General features: G+C 38.4%; 2 protein-coding genes across 2 annotated transcripts; one reads left to right on the forward strand and one right to left on the reverse strand.

Annotated features, from left to right (window-relative positions):
- Nucleotides 1-13,114: 13,114 nt before the first annotated feature.
- On the reverse strand, nucleotides 13,115-17,470 carry cdca5 (cell division cycle associated 5). Its single transcript, XM_060863631.1, has 5 exons — nucleotides 17,225-17,470; nucleotides 15,375-15,454; nucleotides 15,195-15,257; nucleotides 14,604-15,098; nucleotides 13,115-14,131 (listed from the first exon to the last, which is right to left on the reverse strand). Exons 1-5 carry the CDS (start codon nucleotides 17,277-17,279, stop codon nucleotides 14,051-14,053), a joined length of 774 nt encoding a protein of 257 aa, XP_060719614.1. The 5' UTR covers nucleotides 17,280-17,470; the 3' UTR covers nucleotides 13,115-14,050.
- A 700-nt stretch (nucleotides 17,471-18,170) lies between these two features.
- Nucleotides 18,171-24,759, forward strand: zfpl1 (zinc finger protein-like 1). The gene is made up of 8 exons (XM_060863324.1): nucleotides 18,171-18,309; nucleotides 18,569-18,685; nucleotides 19,332-19,443; nucleotides 19,926-20,119; nucleotides 20,521-20,593; nucleotides 21,259-21,456; nucleotides 21,899-22,022; nucleotides 22,957-24,759. Exons 2-8 carry the CDS (start codon nucleotides 18,584-18,586, stop codon nucleotides 23,141-23,143), a joined length of 990 nt encoding a protein of 329 aa, XP_060719307.1. The 5' UTR covers nucleotides 18,171-18,309; nucleotides 18,569-18,583; the 3' UTR covers nucleotides 23,144-24,759.
- The last annotated feature ends 209 nt before the right edge of the window (nucleotides 24,760-24,968 follow it).

The following is a 24,968-nucleotide window of genomic DNA, read 5'->3' on the forward strand; positions in this document are numbered from 1 at the left end:
AATTTCATGAATTTCATGTCTTTTATTATTTGTACATGATAGACATCAGTCCTGGTTATGCAAATTAAAATAAACAAATATTTTTGATATGGCTTATATTTTAAAAGCTAGATCATTTTTTATTTATAGCCGTAATGTGAAATCAGATTCATGTCTTGACTTTTCATTGTTGGTTTTAAAATGTGTCCAATATTTATCTTCTGTGGAATCTGCCTTTGGCATCAGAAAGCATAGGAAATTTCACTCAACAACAGAGAAGCGTGTCTTTGACTAAGTAATACAATTCCAAAATAAAAGAAAATAAAATATTTTTAATTCTCATGTATAAAAACAATTTAAAACGTTATCTTAAAATGTTTTTCTCTATCGCTGTTTAAACCCTTATAGACCTATCGGGTGATTTCATAAATACATCATTTCCTGGTTGTTTGAATGTGAATAATTTATGGAACAGTAGTTACTGAGAAATATGCTTTAACCAAGTAGTTGTTGGGTGTACAAAATGAGTCTCAGATGCTTTTTTTTTTGCTTCTAATATTTAACATCTCTCTGCTTTTATTGAAACAGTGGAAAAATAATTCGATGACATTGTATACTGAGCGTTAAGCTGTACACAAAAGACAAATCAATATGGAGGAATTCATTATATAATACAGGGTGAATGTGTACATTTGAATATATAGTTGAAGAACAAATTTATGCTGAATGTAAGTCCTTTCTTATAGAACATAGTTTATAGGATTTACTACTCTAGATTCAATAGAACATGTTACTACCCACTAGGCATTTATAACACTGTTGTATATGGAAATGGTTCAAGTTAATGCAGATACAAGTCGAGTGGTTAAGTTAATGTTTACATAAAATATCATCATTTTGAAAACTGTTGTGATCTCAGTGTCTGTGCTGTTTTATTTATTTATTTATTTTTATTTTTTTTGCTTGCTTAAGAATATTTGAATCTCCTGTGATTTTCACACACAACAGTCTTTACAGTAGAGTTGACATGAAATGCTGTGGAAAGAAGATTAATCTAGAATCAGTTGCGGCTACAGGTGAAATGACTTGGGTGTGGGTGAGAAAATACCCAAGGACCAGACTGGATCTGAGTGACAGGGAAGCAGCAGTATCTTACTATAAATAACCAGTCTTCACAACCACGATGAACAGAAAAGTATGTCTGAATACACATAGATGAGCTAGAACAGTAGAGGTTCTATTCCTGTCAGCCATGAACAGGATTCTGAGGCTACAGTAGGCACAGGTACATTATTATGTACATTATATACAGTTCTGAACAGACATAATACAGACTATGTCACTTTGAAGATGAATTTAACACAGATTGAGGAAAGTGGAGCGAATTCTATAAACTGGTATTAATTAGAAACATTTGAGAATGCAGTTCATATGCTAGAGAAATCAGATGAAAAAGTATTAATTGGTGTTTCATTGCTATATGGTTTTCAATCATAAATGCGAAGGAAAATACTATTGATTTATGCAACAACATAAAAGTTAAAACTGCTATATACAGTAAGTAGAGACATTCATGTCTATTTTCATGTAACGTCTACCCAAGATCAAATAATAACCTCAATAACATGTCATTCATGCCTATAATGACAAGTGGGAATAAATTATTACCATAAGCTACGAATATTATAAATCACTGGATCACAGTTCATACTAAGTCCACTGCTTTAAGCTGTTTCTAGAGCCATAAACAGTAAATTAATGTAAATCAGTGTTTGATGTCTGAAAACTTCTATCTAGATCAAAAAAGAGTGTGTGAAATTAATGCCAAAAATTCTTTGGAATTTGCACCCAGTCTACTGATCAGTGTGCATGCGTGCGGGTGTGTGTGTGTGTGTGTGTGTGTGCTGGTTAAGAGGGATTTCTAAAGGCAACCGTGTATAGTACCCGAGTGATATCAAAGTGCCACACTTCTGTTTGATGTTGCCTTTAGAAGTTATCAAAGCATCTACAGTACCTCAGTGGGGCTACCAGTCACCCGGGGACATTAATATAGAAGTCTAACTCACAACTCAGACAACTGTGGACAGAGTGCTTAGAGCTACCTCATTAGTTAATAACACAAAATCTACAGTAGTAGCTAATATTTGAATATTCAATTAGAATTATGCAATATATTATTCTATTGTTAGAGTTGCTCTTTGCACACGCTGTCTAACATTTCAGTTGTTTTGCACATACTGCACAATATTTCAGTTGTTGCTGTTTTTATACACTATCTCAGGGACCTGCTGCTAAGAAACTGTGTTCATTCTAATATTACTGCACGCAATATTGTCTGAACTTACAGTATTTACATATAGTATTGACACTGGTCGGTCGGCGCTGTTTTTTGTTTACTGTCTTTTGTGTATTGTCTTTTTTGTATTTTGTGTATTGTCTTGTAACCTTTTGTCCTGCACTGCCTTGTCTGTCTTGTTTGTATTGTCCTGCACTGTCTTGTCTGTCTTGTCTTGCACTGCCTTGTCTGTCTTGTTTGTATTGTCCTGCACTGTCTTGTCTGTCTTGTCTTGCACTGCCTTGTCTGTCTTGTTTGTATTGTCCTGCACTGTCTTGTCTGTCTTGTCCTGCACTGTTTGCACCAGGTTGCACAGTTGCACTTTATGTGGCTAGGACTACTTACTACTGTCAGTCCTTAGCTCTGTCTTTGTTTTATGTAGCACCTTGATCCTGGAGAAACTTTATCTCATTTCACTGTGTACTGTAACAGCTATATATGGTTGAAATGACAATAAAAGCTTCTTGACTTGACTTGACTTGAGTGTATGCTAATATCAGCTCAGATTAGGGGTGTACTGTGTAGGGATGGTTTTACAGTAAGAATTCACAGGTCATGAGCATTACAAGAAAAGTAGAGAACCGAAATGAGTACATGAAAATACATTAGAGCAAATAAAATAACCGTATTTAAAAACGTTATACAGTCGCATGCATTTATGTAAATTATTTATCTGAAGGCAGATCATCTAGCTACAGACTGCATTTTAGACACTTTCTCTGTAACATTAAATTGTAACTATCAGACCAGACTACTTTCGGTTTTACCATAAACAACAATAAAATATTTTGGCTGTAGATGGCATTAACATCACCATCTCAGATCATATTATACTCAGTATAATATACACTCACCGGCCACTTTATTAGGTACACCTGTCCAACTGCTCGTTAATGCAAATGTCTAATCAGCCAATCACATGGCAGCAACTCAATGCATTTAGGCATGTAGACGTGGTCAAGACGATCTGCTGCAGCTCAAACCGAGCGTCAGAATGGGGAAGAAAGGTGATTTAAGTGACTTTGAACGTGGCATGGTTGTTGGTGCCAGACGGGCTGGTTTGAGTATTTCAGAAACTGCTGATCTACTGGGATTTTCACACACAACCATCTCTAGGGTTTACAGAGAATGGTCCGAAAAAGAGAAAATATCCAGTGAGCGGCAGTTCTGTGGGCACAAATGTCTTGTTGATGCCAGAGGTCAGAGGAGAATGACCAGACTGGTTCGAGCTGATAGAAAGGCAACAGTAACTCAAATAACCACTCGTTACAACCGAGGTATGCAGAAGAGCATCTCTGAACACACAACACGTCGAACCTTGAGGCAGAAGGCTACAGCAGCAGAAGACCACACCGGTACTAGTAAGGTGTAGCTAATAAAGTGGCCGGTGAGTGTATATTTGCCTTGAACAGACTTTCATGGCTTTCTTTTAAAAACTATTTAATTTGTAACAGGACCCTACATAAAACATTTAGAAATCCCATTTGTTCAGTGATTACAGACATTAATTACTGAGGTAATATATTAGGTTTAAGTTTCATAGTTTTGTCTTCTCTCCTTCCTGTATGAAATGGTTAAGCATCTTCTGTGCTGACTCTAGATTAGCCATCTGCTCTGAGCCACTGCTTCCTGTCCCTCTCTCTCCATCTCCAATGGCTTGCTTATTTACCTTACCTTTGTTGCACCTTAACTGGCCCTGCTGCTCAAGCTGCTGCAGGTCAGTGGAGTTGATGCCCTCCATGCTTGCAGACAGAATACGAATAGGAGAGCTTAATTGGCGTCCAGTGTGAATATGGTATTCCTCTCCTACTGGCCCATTCAGATTTTGTTTTAAGCTGACCACAGGGACTGGTAAGGTCTTATGGTGTATGGTGAACTGAAGGTGGGGTATTTGTAGGCCCTGGCTGTGGGTCATCTCATCCCCTCCTGATTCACTTTCTGTATCTCCATCTCCCCTTCTGTACTGATCTGACTTCACCCAGCAGACCTGCTCCTGATGCCATGGTGAAAAGCCTGAACAACCTTGTTGACCTCTGTCCAAACTACTCAAACCATAGCACTTTGCATCTTCACAAATTTCTGAACAATCAGATTCATCCTCTTCTGGGACAGGACCCAATGGTTGCTCATCTTCTGCCGCTGAACCTTTGGTATAATGCTCACTGTCCATAAATTGAAATGGAGGAGGTGCAACTGCCGGCTTGAATGGCTTGATGGGATCATCTGATTTAAAGTGTTTTACTAGGGCTTCCTGGAGCATTGATGTCACCTGTGTGGAAAAGTAAGAGGAAAGAAAGATAATCCTTCTATCAGTCAGTATAAGAAAACATGCTATACAAATAAATTGGCCTTGCTAATCTCACTCACTCACTCACTCATTTTCTACCGCTTATCCGAACTACCTCGGGTCACGGGGAGCCTGTGCCTATCTCAGGCGTCATCGGGCATCAAGGCAGGATACACCCTGGACGGAGTGCCAACCCATCACAGGGCACACACACTCTCATTCACTCACGCAATCACACGCTACAGACAATTTTTCCAGAGATGCCAATCAACCTACCATGCTTGTCTTTGTACCGGGGGAGGAAACCGGAGCACCCGGAGGAAACCCCCGAGGCAAGGGGAGAACATGCAAACTCCACACACACAAGGCGGATGTGGGAATCGAACCCCCAACCCTGGAGGTGTGAGGCGAACGTGCTAACCACTAAGCCACCATGCCCCCCCTTGGCCTTGCTAATACTTACTATAATAAGGGCTGTACAATATTTTTCAGAGATTAGGGCGGAGTGGGATTTCACAGTTTTTCATGGTTTTCATTCCACCCAGACAGAAGCCACACCCGATGAAAATCCTGAACATCCGGAAAATCCTGAACATCCTGAAAGCCAGGATTAAGTGATTGAAAATGACTAGTCAGGTGTGTCTCCTGCTCGACTGGATTGAAAACCTGCATAGATAGACAAGTTTAGATACCACTGTCATAGACCATATGACCACATGTACATCTGCATTCTGCCTAATTCTGCTTAGCTGATTAAGTCATACAGAACACAAAGCAGATTAGACACCAAAATAGATCAGATAACGTTCCATTACATATAAAAATCCTCTTCACATCTTTTAGCCAACTTGCTAAAGTTAGGCAGCTTACATAAGCTATGCTGGGGAGAAAAACGCAGCACAGCCAGTGTTATTATATGTTCTTCTGTCAAAAAAAGAATTAAAATGATCAATAATTATAATGTCGATTGATCCAATGAGCAATTTCACAGGAACATGGGTAATAATGCACAAATGCTAAGATGACCCCTTAACTTAAACATCTGTAACTTAACCTCTAACTATACATATAAAAGCAGAGTCATGCAACTTCTTGTGAATTTCAGACTTTCTGTCTGCCTGGTAGTTAGAAAATCAGGGAGCTGAAAAATAAATGAGGAAGAAAAAGAAATAAGCTATGTTTATATACTCCTCCATAATTTCCCCTTCTATTCAGCCATTGACGTTTGAGACAATATCTAACATCTTCCTGTCATCAAGCTCTCACATTAATTGTCTCCAGGCTCTGAATGGTTGTCTTGGCAGCTGACAGCTGTTTTGTCAGTTCTGAGATCCGTCGGTTCAGTTTATCACGATCAGCATCCATACGTTCATCCTTAAAAAGCAAGGGGAAAAGTGAAAAGAACAAAAAACGGTGAGTAAAGTGTTTTAAAAGGATTCATTAAAGACATTTTTAAAAAACTCATCCTAAAATCCTGTGTCATTGCAATTGACTGATAAATTGTGACCTTGGAAAAATTAACTGACATTATAAAAATCGTCTTGGAATTTTGCAAAAAAATTATAACCCCAGCATTCAATTTGGTTCATTTTGACTTATAAAGGAAGCTCATTCCTATTTTAAATCATATGATGTGCCTTACCATACAATGTGTTTCATCCTCCTGGATACCACCAGTCTGCTGAATGGTGGAACAATTAGCCTGAAGTCTAAAAAAAAGATGAACAGATACAACAACATTCAAAAGGACTCTTCATACAGTAGCATCTTGCAGTTGCAGATATTTTTCATAGTAATTGTAAATATTTCCCAACCTTGTGAATTTGTCCATCATGCTGCTTAATTCCACACGAGTCCTTTGAAGCTCTGACTCCAGCTGATGATGTTCAGTGATAAATTCAGCTCCTAAGCACTCCATACGCAGCACTGTTTGCCGTAACGTCTTATGTAGGTCTTCGTTCTGTTCCTGTAGCATCCTGAGTGGTGAAGAATAATATGGGTTGCTAGATGAGAAACAGTTTTGATATAAGGAAATAATAATATGTTATATTATGGTCATGCATTTTTTTCTGTGAGAACTGTGTGATGTGTTATAGTACGTTTAAACACGTATAACTCACACGATCCTTTCGTATTCAGAGCCTTTTTCCTGTGAAAAATGAAAAGGGATTCCATTTCAAAAGCCACACTCAAGAATTAATGATAAATCATAATTGAGTTGTAATTTGTTGATTGGAGCCTACTATAGAAGAACATTTTACAAGTTATTCATTGCAGAATTAATACTTCTTACTTTGCATCGCAGTGCTGTTTCCTTGTAGTTCACTGAAGGATCATCGTGGCTAATAGGACTTCCTGTGTTTCTGGAAGAATCTGACTTGCTAGAACAAGGGGAATTGGGCTTCTCGCCAACTGGTGAGTGGCAAAAAGGACTAGGGTCATCACCATGTAGGTGATGTTCCTTGTTGTGGAAATGGAGATGGTGAGATTCTGAACAAATCTGATGTAATTTAACATCAGCATGATGCTGGGTTTCCACTTGAGAGTGGTGGTAGGATTTAGAATGAGAACGTGGACAGGATTCCGTATGCTTGTGATGATGGTGGGATTTTGGAGCAGCATAGATCTCAGTATGAAAACTATGATGGAGAGATTTTGGGTGGGAATGGAGATGGTATTCTGGATGTTTGTGGTGATGATGATAGGATTCCATATGGGAAGGCCTTTTGTAATATTCAGGATGGGAAGGCTTTTGAAGTTCAGAATGTGAATGCTGGTGTGTAGCTGATGTCTGGTTTAAATGTTCAGGATGATGTTGGGATTCAATATGCAAATAGTTGTAGAAGGATTCTAAATGGCTATGGTTATGAATTTGATCCTTATGGTGATGTGAAACCTTGTGGTACTCTGGACTATAATGGTGATGTTGGTGGTCAGACTCTTTGCGGTGTTCTGGTTTGGCTTCAGAAAAGGAATGATAATGGGGGGACTGGAGATGATCATAGTGGTGATAAGATTCAGAGTGAGCACTGTTGCAGGAATCTGGATGGGAATTCTGATGGTGCCCTACAGACTGGGGTAGGTTTTGAGGGTGGTTATGAGAATAATGACCATCAGGACTATGGAGATATCTCTTTTGTGTTGGAGCTTTCAGATCCCCAGAATGAGGTTGATCATGATGGTGAAGATGAGGATCTAAATGAAAAGATTTTTGGTGATGTATGTCTGTGTAAGGAGAGCGTCTGCCAGAATCATGATCAGTGGAGCTTTTTAGACCACCCTCAGAATGGGTGTGAACATCCGGATAAGAGCGATGATGACGGTCTTCAGAAGCCTGATGGAAACAATGATGATGAACATCAGGATAAGAAGCATGGTGCTCTTCATTAAATTGGTGAGAGAAAGAATCATTTTGCAAATGATGATCAAGTTCAGAAGAAGAATGGTGTGAGTTATCATACAAATGGCAATTGGGGGAAGCAGTGTGGTACTGGTTCGAATCATTACTGGTGGAATGATGGTGAGGAGGATATGATTCAGCATGAGAGGAATGGCATTGGATATCTGGAAGGGAAGAATGATAAAAAATAGGTTCTGAATGTGTTTTTAAGCACAAACTATAATAATGTGGAGGTGGATTTTTTTGGTCTTGATGAGAAAGTGAACATTGTTGGTGAGATTCTAAATGTTCTTGATTTTTCATAACTGAGGAATGATGGTTATGCTGGGATGCAGAACTTCTGTGGTTGACATCATTATGATGGTAGTGATGTGAAGGAGAAGGTGAATGGTGAAGAGATTCTGAATGGGAATTATCATAATTTTTTGAGTATGAAGAATACTGATGTGAGGATGGACTTGGACTTGGACTTGGACTTCGACGGTGATCACCATCGCTATGGTGGTGTTGATGTAAAGGAGAAGGGGATGAGAATTTTTGGTCACCATGATGGTGCTGGTACAAAGGAGAAGATGGCCCATGGCTGTGAGATTCTGAATGGGGATAATGGTGAGTCTCAGAGCAGGGAGAATGTTTATGTGAGGATGGGCTGTCATGGTGGTTAGGAGATTCTGAATGGGGATGATGGTGGTGACGATTTTCTGAATGTGGAACATGTTGATTTGCTTTTTGGTGATGATGGTGTGACGGAGAAGGTGAATGATTGCGATGGGAATGCTGACTTTCAGTATGTGAAGAATGATCTGAGCTTTGGTGAGTTCTATGTTTGGAGTGAGGGGATGTTAAAAGAGAGTGTGACGATGAACTATGGTGATCACCTTCCAGGGAGTGATTATGATTGTTATGTTGTTGAGGGAATGGTGAGAGAGAGTGGGTCCTTTGTGTATTCCGTTTTGCATTCATGGTAGTCTCATTTGATAAATGACTACTGGACTGAGCTTGATGGTTTTTGTGTGCCTTATGGCTATGTTCTGATCTCGTTGAATGGCTTTTAGATGATCCTGTTTTATTGCTAGAATGTCTTTTGACACTGTGTTGAAGATGCTTGGGATTCCTTTTGTGCTGGTGGTGATGATGGTGTTGTTTGATTAAATTAGATGTCTTCTTGGAATGGAAACGTGGGCCAGTCTTATTATTTGCCGAGGACTGCTTTCTGGTGTGGGACGGTGTACTTGATGACACAGGGTTTGTACTTTCAGACCGTTTGGAAGAATGTTTAGGTTTCTTGTGTTCTTTGCCCTCTGAATTTTCAGACTTGGCAGGGTTTATTGCCCTGTGAGCATCCGTTACCCCAAGAGTCTGTAGCTTGTAGGGACTTATTACCTGCCTGGTGATCTCATTCAGAAAGGCAGAAAACTTCATTTTTTCCTCCGTAATGTTCTTTCTTGCTTCCTCTTTCCTCCTCTCAATTTCTTTTTCATCCAATTCTCCTTCACCAGACTGTTTGTTCTGCACTGGCAGCACCTCCATAGACTTTACCTTTCGAATTATTTCATTCTGACCCTTTTTCTTTTTCAGGGTGCTTTTCCTAGCTGGCAAGTGGGATGACTCTTGCCCCTTGGTAGTGTCTTTACACTTTTTCCTCATAGACAAGTACTTCTTTATACTTGCAGACCTGTTGACATGGCCCTCCTCATTCAACAAGGGCACAGTATCTTCTTCATCTTCCTCAAATGCTCTACTTTGCCTGGAGATGTCAGTACAGGACTGGGAATGTTGTGGACGGCGAACACCTTTCTTGAACTTAGAAGCAAATTTGTCATTTTCCAGACTGCTTTCAGAAGACCAAGAGGATGATCTAGATAAAGAAGATGAGTAAGAGGAAGAACTAAAAGAGGAGGAAGATGAAGAATTAGACGACAAGGATGCAGAAGAGGCGGAGGACGAGGACAATGAACCTGAAGATGAAGAACATGAGGATGATGCAGATGATGAGCTGGAGGAGCAAGAGGAAGAACCAGCAGATGATGTGGATGCATTTGATGAGATAGTTGATGTTCTTAGATGGGACCTCTTACTGCTTCTGTGGTGTTTCCTATGTTGCTTATGGTGGTGTTGATGGTGGGGATTGTGGTAAAGGTGGATACCAGCATGCTCATAGGTATCATGACGATGGACACTATTGTTGTGCTCTGATGCATTATGGCTGTGAATGACCAAAACAATAAAAAAAAATATTTAAAAATACCAATCTTATATTAATCATATTATATATCATGTTACTAACGGGTATCTTTCTATTATTATAAATTGTTTTAAAATACTTATCCAGGGTCATGGTATAGCTGAATCCTGTCCCTAAATACACCCTGGATTGAACACCAGCGCACTACAGGGCAACAATATTACCTGCTGCACCATTACGCCAATCATATTTTCGTACACATTTGTTACATCTATCATATTGTGTGACAATTGTCGCAATTATATATGTGATCTATACTCAAACCTCTTCCGTTCTGTAGATAGCATTATTCAGAAAATATCAATCAGAGACCTTCATACCTCTCGGTCGGGTAGGATCCATGACAGTTTTGATGTTTATGAGTTGACTTATGATGATGATGATGATGATGTGTTTGGACATTGGACATTTTTCTGTTCTGTTCTCAAGATTCACCGACTCTCAGTCTTTTAAGCCTTAGTTGTCCTATTTGGTCTTTAATTTTCTTGTGCTGCCTGTAATCATTAACAATTACAGTTTAATTTACAATTTACAAGGACTTCTGTAGGTCATACGGCAGACATGCTACATAATCTAAGGCTAACTATAAATAGATAAAAATGTAGAACACAAAAATAAAAAGATACAAATGTAAAAAAGTTTAAAAATGTTTATTTAGCATTTATGGTATTAGTTTTTATTGTCAGTTCTTTGTAAGCATCAGTAAGTATTTTTTACATTCTAATACACTTTAGAGATTGGGAATAACTCATTTAATTGTTAATAACATTAATAGAGGTAAAGCAACATCAAAATATCAGGCTGTTGAGGAAAAACAAAGGACTTACCTTATCGGATCAAGATAAGGACCAAATCAGATCAAGATAAGTGACCAGATATAAGAATCACAAGACTTTCGGCAACAGCGTGCTAATTCTGTCAATGCAGTGTAGTTATGAGGATCACGACGAGTGAGAAAAAACATCTAACATCGCAACTTTTTTATCAGCACTGATCTTTAACCCCGCCCCTTCACGTTCCTGTCTTTGATTTTTCAATACATACCATAGTCAGGGTTGCCCCTAACTGCCCCAGACAAAATCGAGCAGCTTTAGCAACACTACATGTGGCAGAGTTTTAACTGAAACCTGAAATCAGTTCTGGAGTAACAATATGTGCAATATGTCTTCACTGTAACCACTACTCTTTTTATACATTTTTGTTTTTGTATATACTGTATATTATATTACGTCTTTATTCTTTATTATTTTTCTATATTTTTTGCTGCTGTAACAGAGAAATCTCCCCATCGTGGGACAAATACAGGAATATTTTATCTTATCTTATATGTGTAATAAAGAAATGTATAATGTGTGAAATGCAATATCACTAAATTTTAAATCTGTCGCAAGTCATATTTGTCTAATTTTTTTCCAGCTGGCTTGTTGTGGATGTCAGGTTGCACTGTAAGAATTGGTTGTATAGGTCATTATTGACTCTGCCAAGAGGATGATGAATCACACTGTAGATGGAATCATTGGGAATCAATTTGAATTACAGCAATGTCATGAAGTATTTTCGTCAACAAATATTTATTCATGCGTGACAACTTCATCACAGGCTTTACTGCACGACATCCAAGAGAACATACTGAAACGGCAAAAGAATTTCACCAAATATCTCATCAAATCTACATTTTGAAGGCAGTGATCATGCCAATTTTTTTTTTTTACTGTTAAAGTATTATTTATTTAATTATGCTTGAGTAAATATTCCATTGTCTGATCTTATTTTGACTCATAACATTTAAATGAATGGAATTAAATAAGTCACTATGGCAATTTTGACCGTATGAATAAGACGTGTCGTAAAAATTAATGCATTTGAAAGTAACGTCTAGCAAAATAAGAATTACAGTAATAAGAATTGTATTTATCATGCTATTAGATTGGGGTGTCAAAGCCAAAATAATGAGAATATTATTAAGAAATAACATAGGTCAATATTTTTTGTGGTGCAAATCTATAAAATACATACAGAATACTGTCTAGAAAATATAACTCTGACAGAGATTGGTTTAAAGCTATCTGTATTTAAAAAATCGGAGTCAGTATAAGAGCAACTTCTCTCACAAATGTTTCTATTATAAAAGAGACGAGCCGTTCTGATATCGGGTTCTGGGCATCCTTTTCTCTTTTAGTCCCATACAAAGCGATCAATGGTCAACTGTGTAATACAGCACATCCTTCCTGGACAATCGATTACGACTGAACACTGATTTTACCCTCCAGCAAAGAGACTGGAAGGACACAATGCTAGAAAAAGCTACAGCATGAACTCTCTATGTAGACAAGGACAAAATAACATGGTCGTGTCAGTTCTTTTATTTTGTGACTATATGAATGACTTTTCTTTGTTTCTAAACACTTTTCAATTTAATGTCTGAGTACATGACCAAAAAAAAACCCTAAATGCAATCTTCCTTGAATGGAACTAATTTTTAAATAGTTTCATTGTTTATACCAAAATGTGTGGCAATATGTTGTATATGTTATATCATTGTAGGTCAAAGCTATTATGGAAGGAGCCTCTAATGTCGCTGCTTTGTAACAGTAAGCTTTCTAGCATGAGAATGAGGTCTTTCTGGCTTCTCTCATTTTTGCCTCATTACCTTCAAGCTTTGTCGTAACATCTGTACACCTGCTCATTCACCCAAGTATCCAATCGACTGATCATGTAGCAGCAACACAACATGTAAAATGACTTAACTACAACAGTATATAGAGTTTACACAGAATTGTGTTGGTGGAAATAAACAACATCCAGTGAATAGAGGTTCTGTGGGCGGAAACGTTGTGGATGAAAGATGAAAAGTCAAAGAACACACAGATTTGTTAAAGCTTTAAGAAAGCTTTTGATAAAGCAAATGACAACTCTTTACATCCATAGTGAACAGAAAAGCATTTCAATCATTCGGATAGATAAACTGCAAATGCGGTTGAGGAATTTGACGCTATAGTCGGCACAGAATCGGGCAAACTTGCTGGATCTTCAGATCGTCATCTGCACAGTTTGGCTGATTTCATTCTTTCATGAATGAGTAGGTGTACCAGTGTTCCTAATAAAGTGGACCATACATCAGAACTTCATACATACACAAAAGTGAATAAATTGGTAAAACTTTTTTTACTCTGCATTGGTAATTGCAAAGTATTGCGCAGAATTACACTACACAATCTACATTTGTGTTCGCATGGATATCATCTGAGCAGCTAATCCGTGATAAATGTCCTAAATGCTTGGACATGACTAAATCCATCAGCTGTACATAATATGCATTATAAAAAGGCACCACTGAACAATGAAGAAAAAAGACTATTCTTCTGCTATTTTCTTTAGTTAGCAGAAAGCATGAACACAACAGTAGTCATAAGAAACATAAGCAATAAGTAACCATGTCCTAATGACGTGAACGAGCAGATCTAGGGCTTTTACAGACTCAGACAATAGACAGAATAATAAAATAAACAACAAAAAGAGAAAACAGGTAGCTCTGCATATAAATCCTTTTGACATCGAGAAAAATAAGTGTAAAATATCAAACATGGGTTCGATATTCACAGTCTGAACTACAGATGCATTAAGAAACGCTAACATATTGCAGAGCAAAATGATCCTCGTACGTAATGGATTATTCCATTTTTCCAGATCTGTATATCAACACCTTGATCTGTAGTTAATTATGAACTCTTTTACTGAAGCAGGATTGGGTCTGAGTTCATTTGTCTCCAGGGCATGAAATGTCTCTGTAGCTGCCTCGGTGTGTCACTCCACCACCAGCTCAAAGCACTCCGCCTCCTCGAACTCAGCATTCATCTTTGCAGCTAGAATATCCAGTTCTGACATCTGAAGAAGAGATAACACAGTGGCAGAATACAATTAAAAGCATGAACGTTAAGGCTAGCACTGGATAACCATTTACACGTGATTGAACGTTTTATTAGTCAGACATTTTTGATGAATTTTCTGTAACAGCAGCTCTGAGTACAAAGCAAAACATCAGATTATATCAATGCACTTGTTTCGAGATGATGCTTTTTTCCCCCTGCAACTTGCGACAGGATTTATATAGCAGGCACCATATATGGATCTTCAATTTTTAGCATCATTGAATCTTTAGGTAAAGGAGATATGTATTTAGTCATCAGTGTCAGAAGTTATATATAAAAAAAAAGTAATATTTTTGAACACAATCAGGTAAAAAAAAAAATGAAACGTAAGAACACAAATATATGATTAATGCTCATGTACAATACCTACTACTGAGAAAAAGAAAAGAAAATGATGTGAGTAGTGTCCATCTCTGTCCTTCACTCACCTTTATCTGTTGAACCTTCTTCCTCCGTGCGTTCTTCTTCACCAGGCAAACCCCAGGAATGTTCAGATCAGGCTCTGGGGTGTTGGCGACGGTGTCGTCGGCTGCAGAGAGGTTGAAGGATCCGACGCATATGGAGGAAGACGCTCCTTTGGACATGTTGGTTTTACGGATCACCTCCGGGGTCTGTAGCCTTTCGAACCCGAACATAGTTTCTCTGCGTGTGGGGGACGAGGCAGACTGAGGATTGGGGCTCTCGAACGAGCGGTCGCCGATGCTCAGGCGGCTGTACGAGCGTCGCACTTTGTGGGACCACACAGGGTCCTGCTCGGGTTGTGCTGTATTGGGAGAAGGTGATGCAGAGGCCTGGATGGGAGAGAGGATGGTGGGTTTGGACACAGTTGTCTCAGCTTGTGGTGGACTTGAGACTTTGGACCTTTTTCTAGAATCACCGGATAGTCTTTTCTCCACATTTTCCTTATTAAGCTCAGATGTGGCCTGGGAAAAGGTAACAGAGCAAAATTTATGAAAAATTTGCTTGAGCAACAACGTCATTCCTAATATGTAGAACATGCTTGCTTTTTTTAAATTCACCTGGGTTTTCCTTGGTGCAATCTTCCTCACAGTGATCGATCGTTTGACAGGAACGCACGGAGCCTTCGGGATGAAACAGTAGCATATGTGAGTGTCCAAAGCACAGTGGAGAATTTCCACACACAATATTTATGTTAATCAGATTTACTCTTATTTCCAACACTAATATCCTTTTCTCACCTCAGCTTTAGGAGGAATGTTTTCTTCATTCGCAGACAGCCGGGCTGATCTCCGGCGTGGTGTGCTGCCTCCATCTGACTCTACAAAATCAAACATTGGGTTTATTTGAAAAAGAAGAGTTTTTTTACTTGTCCAAAAATACAAGTACAATTAACAAGCTAGAATTACTCATAAAAAGCCATTACTTAAAACCAAATATTTTCTTTTGCATTTTATTCTCTGAGCCTGTTTAAGGTTATTTTTAGTCTTCAGATTGTAATGAAGAAACATTGCCTGGATTTAAGCGACAATAACTTCCACTTGGGTTGTTTTAATCACTTAATTTGTTTCAATAGCTGTGAATTATATTTTCTTTTATTAGCTACACTTCCCATGGATGCTCTTTGCAACACAAATAATTAATTCATTTTCAAATACAAAGCTAACATACAGCTAATAGCATAGAAGGGTTATGTCCTGAAGATTCTCCATCACGTTCACAATTAACAACAGCAAATAACCAAAGTGCACGCAAAGACGCTGAAACGGAAACATTCAAAATCAAATGTGGAATTTTTCAGGTCTCCTGTCATCTGTTTGGGATTTTTTTCCAAGATCCGTGTCCGTGTTTTGCAGCCATGCATCAGAATTAATTTCTGAAGGGTCATTTTGAACTGTCAGGTCTGTAAATTCTGGTCATGTGAATATCTGATTTTGATTACTGACTACTCACAGGTTAAAGAAGCTTGACAGTTTGAATGTATTTTAAATTTTCAGTGTGTGTCTGTGTCTTTCTGTCACTCTGTCTCTCTCTCTCTCTCTCTCTGTGTCTGTCTGTCTGTCTGTCTCTCTCTCTCTGTGTGTGTCTGACTCTCTCTCGCTCTCTGTGTCTGACTCTCTCTCGCTCTCTGTGTCTGACTCTCTCTCGCTCTCTGTGTCTGACTCTCTCTCGCGCTCTCTGTGTCTGACTCTCTCTCGCTCTCTGTGTCTGACTCTCTCTCGCTCTCTGTGTCTGACTCTCTCTCGCTCTCTGTGTCTGACTCTCTCTCGCTCTCTGTGTCTGACTCTCTCTCGCTCTCTGTGTCTGACTCTCTCTCGCTCTCTGTGTCTGACTCTCTCTCGCTCTCTGTGTCTGACTCTCTCTCGCTCTCTGTGTCTGACTCTCTCTCGCTCTCTGTGTCTGACTCTCTCTCGCTCTCTGTGTCTGACTCTCTCTCGCTCTCTGTGTCTGACTCTCTCTCACACTCTCTCTCTCTCTCTGTGTCTGACTCTCTCTCTCTCTCTCCATGTGTATGTCTGTCAGTTGCGTACTCTTTCTCTCTGTCTGTGTTGCTTTAAATTACACAGTATGTAGGGCTTTGTTTAACTGGTCAAAAGGTTGTGGGTTCGAATCCCACCGCTGACAAATTGCCCTTTTAGTGTTCTCAAGCAAAACCTTGAAATTAAAGGGTCTGCCAAGTGAATATAGTATATATACACATCAGAATTAGCCACATGAAAAACATTAAGATTATCAAGTTATTTCTGCACCCAGAAAACAAGGAAGTATTAACTTTTGCACTCGGCTAAAAACCTAAGCAATGTAGTTGTCAGTGAACGAGACTGTGTCGAAATTAGCTTCGTTGTCTGTCAGTGGGTTTTCTGGATTTTATGCTTTCGCGATGTTTTGATGAGAAAAACACCGACAAACGTAAGACGTAAAGAGAAGCTAAGCTAACGCAGCCGTCTAGCTAGCATTAGCCTAGCTTCATGAAAACAATAACAGTGAGTACTTAAGCTGGATAACCTGGTGGTTTTGCTCACATTGCTTCTGATACCAGTGAACAATGTGACTTTTTCTGTTCCTAAAAACTAGTAAATATACTACTTACTCCTGTTTTGTTTGTTGTTTGTGCTCGTTTGTCCAGCGGATGTTCTTCTGTTCATCTTACAAAACAAATAACTCAGGGACTAATAACTAAGCAGTTACTTCGACATTCACTAAAACAAGCGCACCGATAAATGCTTAAACTCTAGAGATAGATATATAATATGCATATGATTCTAAATCAGATCATTTGTAGTAACTACAATAATCGTAAACGCTGAATTCGATTCAACCTTCAACGGTGTTTCAAAATTGCCCGCCTTAAACAAAAATGGCGGAAAAGGGGGCGGGGCTACAAATGTTATTTTATTTATTTTAAATAATACAAACATACATGTCTTTATTTATTATATATTTAAACTTATGTTTTCTTTACGTGTTAATATAATATATAATATAGTAAAATACAATATAATATAATATAATATCATATAATATCATATCATATAATATGTTTATTATTTTATTTATTTATTTTAAATAATATCTACAAACATGTATGTCTTTATTTATTATATATTTAAACATATATTTTCTTTACGTGTTTAACTTAAAGACAAATCTAAAAAATATAATATATAATATAATATCATATATTTTAATTGCTTTTTGTAAAACTTAGGGTGTCAAAGCAATGCACAAGGTCCCATTTTAAAAGAAATAAAATTTAACATCCTACCTTAAATGTAAAAATGTACATGTATTTATATGCAATGTAGCTTTAATTTATTACAACTATTACCAGGTATTAAATATTAATAACATATAACCATCTACATCTATTTATCATTTTTTTAAACGTCTATTTAATGTTGCAGAAATATGCGTGAGATATGTCATAATTCCACAACACAATACCAAAAATACAAAAGCACTGAATACTAACATTTATTTCACAGTTTTCCAGGTTTGACGGGATGCTGTCAATATGTGACGTCATTACTGCGCGACTGTAGCGGAAGAGACGTGGCAAAAAAAATCCTGACCGGAAGAAAATGTTACTCAAATATGAAGCTGAGTAACTAAGCTGACACACCTTTAATAGTAGAGAGACGGTTAATTTGTGGTGATTCGATCCCTGAAATCCATGTAAGTTAGAATGTTTTTATGTCAAACAGATTCCTGAATACGTGTAGTTTAAACAGAGCTAATAGCTAACAGAGCTAATAGCTAACAGAGCTAATAGCTAACAGAGCTAATAGCTAGCTTGTTTGTAAGCATCAGTATTTAACAGTGTTGTCGTTTAGGATCAATATAGATTTTCTAGCAATCTGTCTGTTTTAAAGTTATCTTTAAACACTGAATGTTTAGTTGTTTTTGGTGACAACATGGATGTGTTTGTGCGCAGTTTGACAGCCAGACTATGGGTCTGTGTAAGTGTCCGAAGAGGAAGGTGACAAACCTGTTCTGCTTCGAGCATCGTGTCAATGTGTGTGAACACTGCCTGGTGTCCAATCACGGCAAGGTCGGTCATGTCATTACAAATAAATGTGTACAGCATTTTAACTTTGGTCATGTATGAACTGTGCTGTTTTTGTTTATTGTCTTTTGTGTGATGTCTTGTATTTTCTGTTTGCACTGTCTTTTGTCCTGCACTGTCGTCTTGTCTTTTGTCCTGCACTGTCTTCCTGTCTTTTTGTCATGCACTGTCTTTTTGTCCTGCACTCTTGTCTTGTCTTGTCTTTTGTCTTACACTTTGTCTTGTCTTTTTTCCTGCACTGTCTTCCTGTCTTTTTGTCCTACACTGTCTTCCTGTCTTTTTGTCCTGCACTGTCTTCCTGTCTTTTTGTCCTACACTGTCTTCCTGTCTTTTTGTCCTACGCTGTCGTCTTGTCTTTTTGTCCTGCACTGTCTTGTTTGTCTTGTCCTGCACTGTTTACACCAGGTCACACAGATGCACATTATGCATTTATGACTTCTTACTAAGTTTTTATAGCTCTGTCTGTGTGTTATGTAGCACCATGATCCTGGAGAAACTTCGTCTCATTTCACTGTGTACTGCAACAGCTATATATGGTTGACCTGACAATAAAGACTTCTTAAACTTGAACTTAAACTACAGATCAGCTCCTTTGAATTGACTGTCGCTGTTTTGCTTCTTTCTTGTACAGTGTATTGTACAATCCTACCTGCAGTGGCTACAGGACAGTGATTACAATCCTAACTGCAGTCTGTGTAATCAGCCTTTAAATTCCCAGGACACTGTGAGATTAGTGTGCTATGGTGAGTCCCTTTAGGAATAACAATTTCTATATAAATTTAAAACTATTTTTGATTTAGATTTTTGATTTGTTTAGATTTCACCCCATTGACTCAAATCGTCTGTTCTGCTTTGACCGTATTATAAATGTAGAATTCATTTACATTGACCTATTTTGTTTTATCCCCTTTATACATTATATCTGCAAAAGAAACAGTATTGTTGGAAATGTGGCTTAATTGTACATTTTTGGGGATTGTATTTGCTGTCCTCTTTTGTTTTTTGTTTCTTGCCCAGTCCGGTTTTATGTTATATATATTTTTTTGTTAGTAGTTGTTTATTATTTGGTCTTTTAATATTGCTCTGATTTTAGTACAACTTAGAAATGGGTCAGAAAACCACAGAAAAATCCTCAAAGCAATTCTGATAGTTACCAGGCTGTGAAATAGAAATCTAAACAATATCACTCTGTGTCAGATGGCTGATCTTTCTCTTTTCATGTCAGATCTGTTCCACTGGTCCTGCCTGAATGAACTGGCATCACGCCTGCCCCTGTACACGGCGCCAGCAGGTTACCAGTGTCCAACATGCCAGGGACCCGTTTTTCCTCCTCCTAACCTCGCCAGCCCTGTGGCTGACATGCTGAGAACGCAACTGTCCTCAGTGAACTGGGCACGAGCAGGACTGGGCCTTCCACTGGTGAGTAGCAGGGTGAGAAATGGGCCAGATTTATAGTAAAAGTGTAGATTGGGTTTTAATGATATTGAGTAGAAGAGAATCCTTTATTTTGTCACATATACATTAGAGCATAGTGAGATTCTTTCTTCACTTATCCTGACTTTGGAGGTTGGGGTCGAAGCCTAGGGTCAGCCATGATACAGCACCCCTGGAGCAGTGAGGGTTAAGGGCCTTGCTCAACAGCGCTGTGGCTTGAACCCTGATCCTCCCTTCAACAACCGGAGCCTTAACCGCTTCAGCCACCACTGCCATATTGTTTAAGTTTAAAGACTAAATTCTGGTCAAGACACAATGAGTAAAATGTAAACATTGTAAGCAAACGATCGTTAACGCAAGACGTTTCTGCTGCTTCCTTTGTTCAGGTGGAGGACCAGTCTGTGGTGGAAGAAAGCACAGCACAAGACGTGACTGATTATACAGACTGGACTTTTGATGGTGAGTCCAACCTACTTTTTCATTTAAAGGTGCCCTGCCACGTGTATTTCATTACTTTTGTGGTAATGTCTGACGTTTACCATGGACTCTCGGTATAGAAAGCCTGCAGGAAGACTCGATTTGCGCCAGTTCTCATGAATATTCAAATGAGCTATGCTGCTTGGCTCCGATTGGCTAACCGCTAGAATATGAGAGCATGACTATTCATTCACCCAGTGCAATAAGTAGCCTAGGCTAGAGGAAATTTGTTTACAATCACCTCGAATTGCGGCAGAATGGCTTCTTCACAAGCCCGTTGACGTTCAGCCATCCTTGCTGTATAGGAAACTCACTGAGCTACACGAATTCTGGGGGCGCGGTCTCAAGTGGGAGAGCTCATGAATAGTAATGAGCTCAATCTTTACTACATCACACTGAGCAGCTTTTCCAACTTACCTGATTTCTCCCCTTATTTCTTTTAAGTGGCTAGAACTGACCGGGGAGGTAACAGTTCGTTTTCAAATTCACGACACAACACAAACACATATGGACCTAACACATATCAAAATACAAGTAAAAACAGTTTTTTGTGGAAAGGCACCTTTAAATCAGTTTAATAAAGGTTCAACTCTCTTCACACTCTTTGTTGGTGCTGTATATTAACGTCTCACTCCTCTGATCCCCAGCGCCATCCGCCGAATCTTCCATTTCTGCCCCATCACACTTTTATCCCTCAGAACCCACAGTCGCTCCAGCGTGTTCCCATCAGGACTTGGGCCACGGCCACAGCCACAGCCACAATAACGGAGGATTGGGGGTACAGGAGCACTCCGTTATCGACATGATCACAGCCACCGCACCGGACACTATCGTCATCAACAAAGGTACAGAATGAACCGTATTTGATGTTAATCACAGTAAGACGGGCAACTCGACTCGAAACAGCCTGAGATCTGTTTATTTTCTTGTTTATTTAAAAAGACATACAAAACTGGTGTCTTTGTTATATTATATATTATAGATTTGTGTGGGCATAATAAATTATTAATAATATATTTTTTAGTATATCATTATTAACGCCTGCAGAAAAATTCTGTTTAATATAAAAGAAAAAAAATTTAAAATATCTTTTTGTATCGCAGGAATAAAAAATATATATATTAAAAAAATTTCAGTGTTTTTTTTGTTTTCTTTTAATGAATGTATTTTTTTTACTACTACTGATAATAGTAATAATCAAAGAGCTTTTTGTGTGTGTGTGTGTGTCAGATTATCACTGAACCTATGTGCAATGAGTGTTCAATTTTTTTTCTCCCCCCTTCTCAGCTTCTTCACCTAGAAAGGTGTACGACACACGAGAATCAGGCCACACGCCCGTCACTCATATCGACTTTGATGATGATAAGTACCGGCGGAGACCAGCACTCAGCTGGTTCGCACAAATCCTAAAGTGAGACTCCACACACTTCAGCTTTGCAAATTTTAATTTGTTGTTGTTTTTTAAACAGTGTGTGTGCCGGGGCGTTTATGTTCATACGTACTATACTTTGTGGTGGAAATTTGTGAGTAATTACACACCTAATGGTCACGAGTAAGGATAAAGAGATAAAAGGTTACAGCATGCAGTAATATTCAGTGCATCCCAAATCAGTCAGTCACACACATTTTCTACATTATTATGTTTGATGTGAATTCTAATATAATTAGCTGATGAGCTAAGGGCGTGTGTCTGTTAGTGTGTGTCTGTCAGTGTGTGTGTGTGTCTGTCTGTGTGTGTGGGTGTCTGTCTGTGTGTGTGTCTGTCCAGTGTGTGTGTGTCTGTCCAGTGTGTGTGTGTGTCTGTCCATTGTGTGTGTGTCTGTCCATTGTGTGTGTGTCTGTCCATTGTGTGTGTGTCTGTCAGTGTGTCTGTCTGTCAGTGTGTGTCTGTCTGTCAGTGTGTGTCTGTCAGTGTGTGTGTGTGTCTGTCCATTGTGTGTGTGTCTGTCCATTGTGTGTGTGTCTGTCCATTGTGTGTGTGTCTGTCCATTGTGTGTGTGTCTGTCCATTGTGTGTGTGTCTGTCCATTGTGTGTGTGTCTGTCCATTGTGTGTGTGTCTGTCCATTGTGTGTGTGACTGTCCATCGTGTGTGTGTCTGTCCATTGTGTGTGTGTGTGTGTGTCCATTGTGTGTGTGTGTGTGTCCATTGTGTGTGTGTGTGTCCATTGTGTGTGTGTCTGTCCATTGTGTGTGTGTTCACAGTCTGCAAACTGGGAAAGCTTGTTCTACAGAAAGCATTTTTACCTCAGATGTATCACATATCCGACATATTTTGGCTCGTTTGTTTAAACCTCATCTGTTTTTGTGTCTTATCTATAGTTTTTGTTGTTCTTCTTCTTACCAGAAATCGCTTGGGCCCTAAGAGAAGGACGTTTACACTAAAGCAGAGGATCTTTATGCTCCTTATCCTGGGAGTGATCGGCTTCTTCACCCTCATCATCATCATGGCTAAGCTGGGCCGGGCTTCAGCTGACGAAGACCCCAACCTAAACCCCTTGTTCAACCCTAACATCAGAGTGGGAAACATGTGAACTGAGTGCAACTCCTGTAGTAGAAAACCAGCAGGAAGCGCAGTGTGACTGTCCTGAGGGCTGGGACCAGTGTGTAAAATGCCTGTTCGGGTTGTGGGAATGATGATGATGATGATGATGATGATGATCCAGTTACTTTCCTTCCTGTTGAAAAGTCTCCTGCTTAATAAGACCTGTCATGAAATTAACATAGGAAAGGCACTCTGGATATTTAGAGCGTATCTAACACTTTGCAGGCGGTTCATGTCTATGTGAACACGGTAGTTGGATGTGTGTTTTTAATGCGAGGGAGAAAGAATTCTGAGAGAAAGCAATATGAGAAATTTACATACTAAAACAAAATAGCAGAATTTAAATGTTTGCAGTTGAAATTCTATGATATCAGATACCAAAGCTGTTCTTTACAGCCCCAAATAGAAGTGAATGAGTCACTTCAGTGAGATAAAGGTGTGTGTGTGTGTGCGTGCATATGCAATCATTAATATGGTTCATGCCATATTTTTGAGTGAAGTCTAGATAAAAAAATGGCACAGACCCATTTCCGGACTAAATAACCTGGTTAAACGGCGTCCATTCTGACCACGGTTTAATCTGTATATTCCAAAATATGTTGTTTATTCTGTAAATTATTTTCAGATTCCAGTTTGAATCTGAATTCAGTCCACATGGCTGGTCTTTGGTCTATAAACTGAAGATGTTTTTTGTTTGTACATCTGATCACACTTTAAATTAAGGTTCTCTTAACTGACACTATTTAACGCATTATTTAACACCAAGAAAACACGACTCATATACAGTATTGTTTTTTATTTTTGTTTCAAACAAACCGAAATATATTAAATAATGGTTGCGTTAACCAACGTAAATATCATCAATGAGTAAAAGTAAAGAATATAATAAACAAGAACCAGTAACAAATGTTTTTCACAGTTATTCAGTGAAAAACTTTAGAAAGATGATTTCATTTTTGGTAATGGATTGAATAAGTCAATGCAGTTGTATCCCGGCTTAATCAACTGATTTATTTTATACCACAGAATATTTCTTTAATCTTTCAACTGATTTAATTTTGTGTAATAGCAAGAATCTGTTCCCATCACTTGCATTCAAGCTGTTCCATCACCAAATCTTTTTTTTTTCCCTCTGCCTTAAAGACAAAGAAATTACAGCTTTTGTTATGAAGAAACCAAAAAGCCCTGAAGACATCCTGATGTTTACTAAACACTGTCACTGGAGACTCCTTCCATAAATGTTATATAAGCATCACATTACATCAATAATTTGTTATAAATCACATTGTGTTTGTATATTTTAAGATTTAACAGGTTTATACAAGTAATCAACACTTCTGACCAATCAGATTTGAGGATGTGGTAGCATTGTAACTAATGCAGTAAATCTTGTTAGCTAAAAGAACCTGAATGTAAAGCATTACTGTACATCTAAGTGAAAACTGTTCAGTCAGGTTTCTCTGTTCCTGGCTTTTTTGCTTTTAAGCGGATAGTCATAATGTTTGACGGTATGATTTGAAATGAGACATTTGTATAGTATTCATCTCTGAAATGATTGACCTAACAAGATTTGTTCACATCAAGCTCTATTAAATTATGAACTTATATCCTGCTTACTTTGTCCATCATCCAGGTCATACAGTGAGTGGGTTGATTGTAAGAAAAACTCTCGTACAATGTCTTTCATGACATGTAAGGTTAATTAGCACAATTGTGTTTTATAGGTTATAACAACGCAACAGCTCTGCAGTCACTGGTAATATTCGTCTCAAAACAGGATTGTGTTGAAATGAAATCCTTACATCGAGATCAAG

This window comes from Tachysurus vachellii, chromosome 26 (assembly GCF_030014155.1).
Source record: "Tachysurus vachellii isolate PV-2020 chromosome 26, HZAU_Pvac_v1, whole genome shotgun sequence".
Classification (NCBI taxonomy): Eukaryota; Metazoa; Chordata; class Actinopteri; order Siluriformes; family Bagridae; genus Tachysurus; species Tachysurus vachellii.

What these genes read in the sequence shown, in the direction of transcription:
- cdca5 (XM_060863631.1), bottom strand. Translation starts at nt 17,279, where the DNA reads ATGAACAGAAGAACATCCGCTGGACAAACGAGCACAAACAACAAACAA. An exon ending in AAACAACAAACAAAACAGGA is followed by an intron (nt 15,455 to 17,224) that starts GTAAGTAGTATA and finishes TTGATTTTGTAG; the next exon opens with AGTCAGATGGAGGCAGCACA. An exon ending in AGAAGGTTCAACAGATAAAG is followed by an intron (nt 14,132 to 14,603) that starts GTGAGTGAAGGA and finishes TCTCTTCTTCAG; the next exon opens with ATGTCAGAACTGGATATTCT.
- zfpl1 (XM_060863324.1), top strand. Translation starts at nt 18,584, where the DNA reads ATGGGTCTGTGTAAGTGTCCGAAGAGGAAGGTGACAAACCTGTTCTGC. An exon ending in TGGTGTCCAATCACGGCAAG is followed by an intron (nt 18,686 to 19,331) that starts GTCGGTCATGTC and finishes TTTCTTGTACAG; the next exon opens with TGTATTGTACAATCCTACCT. An exon ending in CAGGACTGGGCCTTCCACTG is followed by an intron (nt 20,120 to 20,520) that starts GTGAGTAGCAGG and finishes TCCTTTGTTCAG; the next exon opens with GTGGAGGACCAGTCTGTGGT.